This window comes from Sturnus vulgaris, chromosome 16 (assembly GCF_052056855.1).
Source record: "Sturnus vulgaris isolate bStuVul1 chromosome 16, bStuVul1.hap1, whole genome shotgun sequence".
Taxonomy (NCBI): domain Eukaryota; kingdom Metazoa; phylum Chordata; class Aves; order Passeriformes; family Sturnidae; genus Sturnus; species Sturnus vulgaris.
In genome coordinates this window covers 435,355-447,053 of record NC_142258.1, presented here as the reverse complement: position 1 = coordinate 447,053, position 11,699 = coordinate 435,355, and the positions used below count along the sequence as shown (strand labels likewise).

General features: G+C 60.2%; 1 protein-coding gene across 1 annotated transcript; it reads right to left on the bottom strand.

Annotated features, from left to right (window-relative positions):
- Positions 1-248: 248 nt before the first annotated feature.
- Positions 249-10,940, bottom strand: HS3ST2 (heparan sulfate-glucosamine 3-sulfotransferase 2). The gene is made up of 2 exons (XM_088174152.1): positions 10,504-10,940; positions 249-1,489 (listed from the first exon to the last, which is right to left on the bottom strand). Exons 1-2 carry the CDS (start codon positions 10,938-10,940, stop codon positions 871-873), a joined length of 1,056 nt encoding a protein of 351 aa, XP_088030278.1. The 3' UTR covers positions 249-870.
- Positions 10,941-11,699: the final 759 nt, after the last annotated feature.

The window sequence follows — 11,699 nt, the reverse complement described above, 5'->3', positions numbered from 1 at the left end:
CCCGTGCCAGAGCACCCCCGGGCAGGGCTGTGCCACAGATCCCCTCGATTGTGTAGGGCTGACCCCTGCCCAGCCCCAGCCCCTGCCCCTTCCCTCGCCTGCCTGTGGGTCTGGGGGCTCCCCGTGGCCCCCCAGCTCTGCCCTGCCCCAGCCCCTCCCCTTCCCTCACCTGCCTGTGGGTCTGGGGGCTCCCTGTGACCCCCCAGCTCTGCCCAGCCCTGGCCTAAGAACAGCCCATGCATACGGACTGGTGGAAGCCACTTTATTTACATGAAGGGATCACAAGCTGAACAAGGAAACTAGTGCCACTAAAGTACCCGTAACAGCAGGATTCTGTGCTTTATTCACAGGACAAAATATCAGTACAACATTTTCCATAGACTTCTTGGTCAAGCAGACACATCTCACTGTCCCCATGGTGTGCAGGTGACAAAGGCAGAGTGGCTGCAGCTCTGCCTGCCCAGGAGGGGCCTGGCAGGGACAGTGCCACTGCCACTGTCCAGGAGCACCCACCTGCTTTGGGACACAGAGGGACGTGCTTGGAGCAGCCTGAACACAGGCTGCAGGACGGGGCCATCCCCACGGGGACTGTGGGTGCCAAGGGCAAACAGGAGCCCACGGGGGAAGCCACTGGCACCTGCTGGGCCAGGCAGTGCTGGGCACTCGGCCCTCGGCTTGGTGGCTGCAGCAGGGCTCTGAGTCTTCCTTGTCTCCGTTCACTCTGGAGCACTGCAGGCCCCTCAGGGACAGGAGCCCCCTGCCTGCCTCTGCTCGCCCTTCTGGGCAGGATGGGCTGAGGGGGGTCCTGGCTCCAGCCCCTCCTCACAGAACGCTGCAGCCTCGTGTCACTGCAGCCCTGCTCCCACTCACTCACTCCCACCTGAAGTCCTGCCCGACTGTTTCATAGAATTTGATGTTATAAGGTCTATAAAAGTCCCGAAGCTGCTCGATCACCTCGGGGTCTATCTGCACGTGAGTCCTGCCCTTGGACTTGCCCAGGCAGCGAGGCAAGCCGCTGCTCTCCGACTTCTTCAGGCACGGAAAGCCTTTTGTCTTGTTGAAGTAGAAGTGCTTGTCTGTGATAACCCGTTTGATGCCCAGGAAGTCCTGGACCTTGCCCATCTCCCCTGCGGGGTCCGTGATCAGCTTCTCGCCGCTGACAAAGTGGATCTGGGACAGGGGGAAGTACTGCAGCCAGCCCTGCAGGTGCACGGCGTACATGCCGATGCGGATGGCGTTCCAGGACGTGTCCACCAGCCCCAGGCTGCGGTTGCGGAAGGTCAGCCCCTCGAAGGTGGGGATGTCCGGCTTCTTGGAGAGGGTCTGTGTGTAGTCAGAGATGGCCCTGGTGACAGGGTTCCGAACCACCACGATCAGCTTCGTGTCCCGGGACATGTTGAAGATGCGCCGCGGGGCTTCCTTGGTGACAAAATAACTCGGGGTCTTCTCCACCGTGATCTGGCTGTCAAGGGTCCGGGGCATCAGGCTCCTGCAGGGGAGGCAGACGGTGATGGTAAGGGAGGAGCAGGCACGGGCACCAGGATGGTGGTGACACGTCCCCTCCCCGTGGGACAGAGCAGGCACAGACCCCTCCAGCTGCTGTGCAGGACCTTGGCCATGGATGACCTCCAGGGCCGTGCCAGTCCCAGGGGACAGCCTGGGCAAGGATGGGGGGCACTGGCAGCCCCACACAGGCGTGTGTCCGGTGCCAGGATGCAGGAATGTGCTGGCTGTGCCTTGGGGAGCAATAGACCAGCCCCAGGGGCTGTGCCACTCTGCTGGTGGGAGCTGGGGCTGCCCAGGGGATGTGGGGCTTGTGCCCATCAGGGTATCACCCACCCCACCAGGGCCTGAGCAGAGCTCCAAATGAGCTCCTGGGCACACCCACTTGTTTGTGGCATTGGGAGCTGGGCTGCAGGCCAGGCAAGGAGAACCAGCCTGGGGGAAATGCAGCATCCCTGCAGCACAGCTTAGCACTAATTAAATCATTTGCTTTGACATCTGAACATCCAAATCAAATAAAAACTAATGGGATGGAAAGATTTATAAATTGGTCTTGTATTACTAGAGTAAACTATCAAATTCACTGCAGTCAGATTCAGGGCACTGGAAGTCCCCTGGCTGGAGCAGGCAGAGAGCAGGTAGGGAATGCCTGGAGGGGGGAACAGGGAATTCTGGCAGCCAGGATGAGGCCAGCACCCTTCTGCTGCATCCACAGCTTAGCAGCGCCCTGTGGCACCAGCAGCTGCTGCAGTGTGAGCAGGCACAGCCCGAATTCAGCTCCCTGTGAGCCCCCACAAGGCACACCCTGCCCACCTGCCCGGGCACACTGTGGTGCTTGTCCCTCCACAGGGACCTGGTGCTGGTACTGGGCTCACTTCACCTGCCCTGGAGCCCTGGGTGCCCCAGCGACCTTCAGGCCAGCAGCAGCCAGGGAGAGCAAACAGCAGCCATTCCTGAAACCATCCCTGTCTGACCCCATCCCTCTCTGCAGCCATCCCACAGGAGAGCACAGGGCACTGAATTATCCCACAGGAGAGCACAGGGCACTGAGTTATCCCACAGGAGAGCACAGGGCACTGAGTTATCCGTGCACCAAACCTGGCACAGCTGCCAGGGCCACGCTGGCACCACAACACGAGGGGTTCCAATGCAGTGCCCAGGACCTGGCACCTCCAGCACCCCTAAAGCACAGCCCGTGGCAGCAGTGTTGGCTGGTGGGAGACCAGACTGGGAGCAGATCACAACACCCTGTGTGACAGGAGGACAGAGATGGACACTGCAGGACATGGTGGGGAGTGGTGGCACATGCTGAGGGCACTGTCCCATGCACTCCTGACCAGCTGCCTAATTTGAGAGAAAACAAACTAATTAGCATAAATTAGCAGGGCTGGTTCACTGAGGTACCTGAGCGTGGATGGCTCTTAATTGGCCTTTCCCACTGCTCTGCTTCAAACCCCATAAATCCCAGTTACAATCCCCATTGGTTAATGACTGTCAGGAAGTGCTAATTCAGTGCAGGCACGTGGCCTCTATCTCCACATCACAAACAAGTTTCATCATAAATCAGCTCAGGACAGCTCTGTAAGTGATTCACTATTACAATATATTGTGGAGAATCATAAAACTGCTGTTTCATTAATGGCTCATCCTCAAGCCTGTTAGACTTTCATTACTTGAGTTATTAGGTCCATGCATTCAAAATAGAAAATTACAGGTTCTAATTCATTATGAAAAACACAAAACCTCTGCATAGTATATTACTGAAATGAGACAAGAGTTGTTTTTTTTAAATGGACTCCCAGCATTTGCTGCTCTTGAGCAACAGAGACTGCTGAGACAACAAAACACAGCACGGGCAGATAAATAAATCACCAGTGAAGCCATGCAAGGGGGAGAGATGTCATCCAGGCATTCATTTTCCCGCTAACAGCAGGATCCCCAGGGCTGCAGGAGCAGGGAAATGCATGGCAAACTTAATTACACCAGACTTTAAAATAATATTTTTGGACTTCTGCATTCGCAGGGTTATTTGCATACAAATAGCATGTCACACAGCTTTAAGGCCCAGGCTGGCAGGTGTAGGTGTGAAGGTTCTTGGTGCTGGCCCACAGTGCCACAGCTGCCTGGCCAGGGCTCAACCAGGAGCTGCTCCTGCTGCTCCATGGCCATGTCCTGTGGCTCCATGGCCATGTCCTGTGGCTCCATGGCCATGTCCCGTGGCTGCACTGATGTCCCCAGCTGGCCTTGGCTCTGGCTCCTGGCACGTGCTGTGCCAGCTGCTGCCAGCACGGGGACAGCGATGTCTGAGTGACACTGGGAGGGGAGGATGGCTGGAGCTCAGCACATTGCTCTGGCTGCAGGGACAGCATTAATTCCTCCTGAATTAGAGATTACTTTCACTAGAGTTGCCCAGTTCCTAAAGCCCTTTAGTGCCATTTGGTATGGGCATGAACACTCCCTTCAGCCCGGATTTAGAGGTCGTGTTTGCCCACGTTGGTGACATGGGGACACACGTGGGTACAGCCCAGGGGAGTTGCTGTACCCTGCCGTGCCCAGCCGAGCCCTGGGGCCCCCAGAGCCAGCACAGCCCCCACAAACCCCGAACCCCAGAGGTGCTGGGCAGCAGCAACAGAGCCTGACCTGCCCGTGGCAGCATGAAGGCAGCGACTGGCCCTGAAGGGGTTAATTCCACCCAGCACCTTTCCCAGCCCTGAATTATTAATTTTGTTATAATCTGCCTTTGGGCACCCTGCGGCCCCTACAACACTCCCACATTAAAGAAACATTCACTCCCTCACTGCCTGTGCTGCTTTGATGTCGAACACGTGTGAAACTCTCCCAGGGAGGGACCTGTAAAAACCTCATCAAACCATTGAGATATTGCAGATGAGACGGGGAGGGCAGTGCCCACTGATAGTGCCACCCCAGCCCTGGGCCAGTCCCTGCCTGCTGCCTGCAGAGGTTGGCGTGTGCCACCCTGGGCTCCATCAGCTCAGCAGCACGAAAACAAAATGCTGGGTTTGGCAAAAAATCGCCATGCCTGGCTGGGGCTGCACCGCCCTGCCCAGGGGCTGAGGGGCCAGGGGATCCCCAGCAGCTCTGCAGACCCCGACTGGAACACTGGGTGGGCACGGCCATGCCCAGCACGACAGGCTGCCCCAGGCTGCAGGGACAGCACCGTGGCCATGGCTACAAGGAAACATCAGCCATGGCCACGGCTACCAACACACACAGCCACGGCTACAAACACACACAACCATGGCTACAAACACACACAGCCATGGCTACAAACACACACAGCCATGGCTACAAACACACACCAGCCATGGCTACAAACACACACAGCCATGGCTACAAACACACACCAGCCATGGCTACAAACACACACAGCCATGGCTACAAACACACACAGCCATGGCTACAAACACACACCAGCCATGGCTACAAACACACACAGCCATGGCCATGGATACAAACACACACCAGCCATGGCTACAAACACACACAGCCATGGCTACAAACACACACAGCCATGGCTACAAACACACACAGCCATGGCTACAAACACACACCAGCCATGGCCACGGCTACCAACACACACAGCCACGGCTACAAACACACACAACCATGGCCACGGCTACAAACACACACAACCATGGCTACAAACACACACAGCCATGGCTACAAACACACACCAGCCATGGCTACAAACACACACAGCCATGGCTACAAACACACACAGCCATGGCCATGGATACAAATACACACCAGCCATGGCTACAAACACACACAGCCATGGCTACAAACACACACAGCCATGGCTACAAACACACACAGCCATGGCCATGGCTACAAACACACACAGCCATGGCTACAAACACACACAGCCATGGCTACAAACACACACCAGCCATGGCCCCGCTGCCACCACCCCACGCTACAGCAGCCAGGATTTAATGATGGAGCAGCTCCCTTTAATAAATGTTTATGTTCAAAGAATTTACACCAGTGCTTGCAGACAGCTAATGAGGGACATTTCCATGCATAAAAGCAGAGCGAACACAGTAATTAACTTTGTTGCTGATTCATTTTTAATCATTTAAATGCTCCAGAGATTTGCAGTGTCCTTTAAGTCAAGAGTTTCTTTTCCAAAGGGCAGGCTGCCATTGCCCTTCACAGACACACCTATGTGTGACTCTCACCTTCCTCAGCAATCACTCAGCACTGAGGGAGGGTCTGCGAAGGCCAGGGTCAGCTCTGGGGGCAGTGGAGCTGGGAAGGGGCAGGGGATGAGGAGTCCCTGCACAGAGCCCAGCTCTCAGCCCTGCTGGGGCTGTTCCCTGCTCACAGACACAGGCTGGAGCCTCCCCCTTCCCCATGCCCAAGGAAACTCCTTCCACAGTGAAACTTCAAACCTGAATATTCGTTTTTAACACCACTGCATGTGCCCCAGCTGCTGCAGCAATTTCCAAGTTAGTGGCCTGTGCCAGAGCCACAGTGGCCACTCGGTGACCTCCCTGTGCCAGGTGAGTGCAAAAGGCAAATGGAGAGTAGAGGCAAGCACAAACCCTCCCAGGGCAGGAATGGGTCCTGGACACTCCCTGTCACTCAGGGGCCCTGTGGGCCAGCTCTGGCCTCATCCCTGGCCCAGCTATCCCCGGGCACACACTGTGGCCAGGACACCATGGACACCAGGGTCACCAGGGCTTGCTGTCCTTTTCCCACCAGCCTCACAGGGCAGCCAAGCCCAGGGGTGCCAGGCCACCAGCTGGATTCGGTGCTTCCAAAGCAAAGGTGAGAACAAACTGCAGCATCTGCAAACGAGGAGAAGGAACAGAGCTGGAATACTCATCCTTCATGCCAAAGCTTATGTCCAGCTCCTCGGAGAGGGAAGCTCTCCTGACCCCAGTGAGGGTCTGGCAGCACTGGACCGTGCAGAAGGACTGTCAGGACAGAAGGACTGTCAGGACAGAAGGACTGTCAGGACAGCTGCACTGCTGTCCCCGGGCATGGCAGTGCCCAGGATCGCTGCCCTCCAAGGGCACTGCCCACGCACCAGGCTCTGCCAGGGCTCCACGCCCACTCCCCAGAGCCAGGGCACTCTCTGAACTCAAGGAAATTTCAAAGCATCCTTGAAGCTGCTGCCTTCCTCTCTTCTCACTAATTAACTTTACCCACATGCACTGTCAGTAAAGCCCACAGACGTGTGCCGGGCAAAGCCTAATGGGCTCCCATTTGTGTGTGCGCCAGCCCGGCCATTAGCCGGGAGCAATTAGCGTCAATTAGCGTCTGCAGGGGAGCGGCTCTGCCGGCTCCTTGCTTGCTCGCCCTCCCAGAAGCCCGGGGACACAGAGGGGACACAGCCACACTCCCTGGGCTGCCACCCAGGGCAGCACCGCGCTCCTGCATCCTTCCCTGTGCTGCTGCAGCTCCTGGAGCATCCCAAACCCAGGGCAAGGGGCAGAACTCCAGCAGTGCCCGTGCTCCAGGGACCTGTGCTGGGGAAGCCAAGCTTGGCCCAGGTGCCAGCCCTGGATCAGGGGGTGAGGGCAGGTGGGTCCGTGCAGAACCAGACGGGCTCTGCCCTGTGCCAACACCACCTCAGGGCTCAGCTGGGGAGGGATGGGTGGGAGCCAGGCTCAGCCTGCTGCTGCAGCCACAAGGAAAAACCCCTCTCTGCCAAAATAACTCTGGAGTATCTCACAGGATCACTCAGGAATCCTGAGGAGGAAAACTGCACCCTGAGATGCTGCAATTAGAGGCACTACTCAAAATTAACGGCAATTTAAATCACACTGTCTTCCCTGTGTTCTGGAAAATATTGAAGGTTATTGGCCCACACTACTTGCAGCAGGAAAAAGCTCAATATTGAACATTTAGAGCAGGATTGGTAATGAATCGATATTCCCCAGTAGCTGCTGTTTGGTTTCAGTTGTCTTAAAACAGACCTTGCTAAAAATATCTTTCCTGTAGTGTATCTGTAGCTAATGAGGTGGATTAGAGAGTGATGGGAACTGGAAGCAGCACAGGGGCTCTGGGGCAGTGAGTGGGCAGCTCCAGCTGCTGGTCCCAAACAGGGGAGCCCAGGGCTTGGCTCTGCCCTGCCAGGGGCTGGGGCTGCTCGGGGCCATGGCAGCAGCAGGAGGACCACGAGAGCAGCTGGGAACATTTGTGACATTTGGAGAGGCGAGGACAGGCAGAGCAGGAGGTGTCCCCTCCCGCCACCTCTGCGTCACACAAATGCCAGGGCAGGGGAAATGTGAGAAAAGGGTAACCAACATTTCTGGAGCATCAGAGGGGCTCAGTTCTCACACTTCTTGCATCTGCACCAAAGACCAACTCGGTGTCTCCACTCGGTGCCCGCTGGGGCACGAGGGGCAGCCACAGCTGACCTGGCACTCAGCACCAGGGGCTCCTCTACTCACACACATCAGGGAATGCCTTTACTGCCCTTCCACGGGGTCTGTGCTGTGGGCAGCCTGCAGACACCACCCTCAGGCACAGCAGCACCACGGCTAAGACAGCTCTTAGAAGCTGTGGCAGCCCCAGCCAGGCCAGCACAGCCCCCTGCTCTGGGCTCCTGGCAGGCAGCCCCTTGCCCCACACAGCCCCACATCTGCTGTCCCCAGCCTCTGCTCTGTCCTTCCTGGCCATGGCCACGGGCACGACCCTGCTCTCCTGCTCCAGGCTCTTGGCACAGTGACAGGAGCTGATCCCGCTGTGGGTTAGACCTGCTCCACATTTAATTGCTCCAGTTGCAAGGAGGAAAATCAATTCCACGTTTTATACTTTAGCAGCCTCTGTGCTTAAGTTTTGGCACATTTGTCAGTTTAAAAATAAAAAGGTAATAAAACCAAGGAAGTGTCATTTAATTGTTTTAGCTGAACTAATCGGGAGGCTCCGCTGCTCCAGTGTGATCTCTCCATCAATCCAGACAGAGCCAGGTCCTGGGGCAGGGCACTGCTTACCTGGCCACGCTCCCAATGCTGCTCCCACCCCTCCACAGCCACCCTGCACCACCACAGGCTGCATCCCTCAGGTCGGGGACAAAGTCCCTTCACGTGGAGAATCAGGGTGGGAGGTTGTGTGCTCGGCTGCACGCTGCTGCAGCCCCTCAGTGCCACAGGGTCAGGGGAGAGCACACAGCTCCTGCCTGTGGCAGATCAGCACCACTCCTGGTGTCCACAGGTGCTCCTGCATGTCCCAGGCAGGGTCTGTGTCCCAAACCTCGGAAGGGAGTGGTGTCACAGGTTCAGCCCTGCACTGCCCACGCTGACAGCACGCAGGGGAAGCAAACAACTCACATCACATCAGTCAGAGACACAAGGATGCAGGGAAGGATCCCAGCTCTGGATTTAGGGGGTTGCTTCCCAGCTAGGTGCTGAGCCCATGCAGCTCCCCTCTGAGCGAGGGGCTCAGCCAGGACCCGTATTCGGCTCCATCACCCATCCTGCCACTCTGGGTGTCTTTCAGAGAAGACACTGTCCTCACATGCCTGTGCTGCAGGGCTGCTCACAGCTGCTGCCTTTCAGGGGATGCAGGATGGGTGACAGTGCCTGATGTTGTGGGGAGGGTGTGGGAATGACACAGACCTGGCAAGAGGCAAGAGCAGGTGAAGGATATTGCTGTAGCTACTCTTTGAGGCTCTGAGGAGGAACGGGGCTATGCAGGACAGCCTCAGGAGAGGGAAATAGCTTCAGTGAGCTGTGCCTGTCTTGGCTCTCCTGTCACCTGCCACCAGTGCTGGCACCAAAGGATCTGCTCATTCCTGGCTGCAGGGTCGGCTGTGACCCAGCAGCACACAGGGCAGCAGCTCTGCAGATCGTTCTCTCCATGCAGTGCCCGAGTGCCTCTCAGCTCTCCATCCCAGCTGCCAGGACCCGAGCAGAGCTGGGAGTGAGCAGTGTCACAGTGCCACTGAGCACTGACCTGCTTTGGGACTGGGGACATCTCTGCCAGGACACCGCTGCTGGGATGGAGGGAAGGGAGCGTGGTGCGGCCCCACAGGAGCCTCCTGCACCCAGCACGGGGCTCTGGCACACGGGCAGTGACTGAGTCCTTTCCCCTGGGTGAGCCCCCGGGCCAAGCCAAGGCCCCCTCTGCTTCCCGAGGCTGATGCTCAGCAGAAGCCCCAGGACCTTGCCCAAACACACCCAGCACTCCACAACAGCACAGCAAACACTCACCATACACTGACCGGGAACCACAGGGAGCAGGGGGTGAACTGCTGGCAGCACCCCTGGGCCCATGGGCGCTGTGACCGCCTACAGCAGCACTTCTGCCCCTCCCAGAGCGCCCACGGCACCTCACAAAAGCCCTTACAGAAATTAAAATTCTATCTCCTGCTGGAGACACACTCGCTGACCTCTGCAAATTATGAGAGATTCCATATAGATCCACAGTTGCTCGAGCTCAGAGAGATGGGATGGCAGAGGACAAGGACTGTTCATCTCAGGAGCCCGCGGTCAAACGGGGCAGCAGGAGCAGCGGCTGCAGCGAGCAGGGGCGCGGGAGCACAGCCGTGCGTGCTGTGCACGGGCACTCGCGTTTTGGAGAACCGATCACCCGGCAAATGTTTCCTCAGACGGGATGGAATGGATGCCCTGGCATCGTCCCGGCTCCTGGCTGCCTACGGGCAGGGCCGGGGCTGGGGGGCTACAGCCGAGAGCCCCGGCGAACGGGCAGGACCGAGCCGCGATCCGCTCGGCTCCAGCAAGAGGAGATGAAGGAAAACTCCCTGAGTGCGGCCGGGCGACAGCGACCAGCGCCCGCCGGGACCGCTCCGGCCGCTCCCGCCCCGCCGGCTCCATGGATGGCCCGAGGAACGCGGACCCGAGCGCGCACCGAGAGCGAGAGCGCCGGGAGAGGAGAGGGGACGGGCGGGCAGGGGAGCGGCGAGAGCCCGCGGTGTGCGGGGACGGGGATGCTCCGGGACGGGGGGTCGGGGACAAGGGGTGCCCGGGGCGGGCGGGGGCCGGTGCCGCAGCCCCCCGCCCTCACCTGTACCACTCCAGCCCGCGGTGGTAGTTCCTGTCGAAGAAGTGGGGCTCGGTGCCCAGGGCGCGCACCTCGGGGTGCACCCGGATGAACTCCAGCACGGCGCGGGTCCCGCCCTTCTTGACGCCCACCACGATGGCCCGCGGCAGGCGCTTGGTGCCGGGGCGGGCCGGGCCCGGGGCGCTGCCGGCCGGCGGGGCTGGGGCTGCTCTCCCGCACGGCCGCGACTGCTGCAGAAGTTTCTTGGCGGCGGCGGCGGCGCGGGCGGGCGGGCAGCGGGCGCGGGGCGCGGCGGGGCTGCCGCAGCAGCACAGGAGGCTGTAGCACAGGTACGAGCAGGACAGCGACAGCGTGAAGAGGACGAGGACCCTCCCTGCCAGCCGCCGGGACGGAGCCGGAGCCACGGCCGGGGCCCGCCCGCTCGGCGCCCTACGCGCCATGGCTCCATGGGGCCGCGCCGCCGGGCACGGCGGGCCCCGGCCCGGAGCCCCGGCCCCGGCGCGGCCGCTCCCGCATCTCCCGCGGCTACGCCGGGGCGCGGCCGGGCCGCCCGAGGGGGCTGCGCCCGCCCCGGCCCCCCTGCCCTGCCGCGGCCATCCCCGCCACCGGCGGCGGCGGCTCCGCGCTGCCTCCGCGGCAAGTGCCGGGGCAGCGGCGGCTGCGGCGCTATTTAAGGGGCCGCCTGACGTCAGCGCCTCCCGGAGCCCCCGCGGCCGCTCGGTGGCCGTGCCTCCCCCGGGCCGGCCCGGGGCTACCGCGGCTCACGGCACAGCGCAGCCCTTCCTGCCCGCACCGGGCTGCCACGGCGCCGGGCCGGTCCCGCTGCCCGCCCAGCCCTGCCCTGCCCTGCCCGTCCCGTCCCCGGTCACGCTGTCCTGCCCGGCCCTGCCCCGCTGTGCCCGCACATCCAGCCCTGAGCCGCTCGGAGCAGCGGTGTGGAGCCGGGGCTGGTGTGGAGCCTGCAGAACCGGGAAGGTGTGAGCAGCCCTCGGCCGGGAGCGGCACCGGGGCTCGGGGCTGCTGCGAGGGTCCCGGCCGGTCCCCGGGATGTCCCAGCCCGGAGCCAGAGCCGCGCTGCCCGAGCCATCATTCCCCGAGGGGAGCGCGGCGGGGCCGCCCCACGGCAGCAGTCGCTTCTGTCCTCGGCAAGGACAGGAGGAGCAGCCATCGGCCGCCGCCGTGCCGCCGGTAAGTAGGAG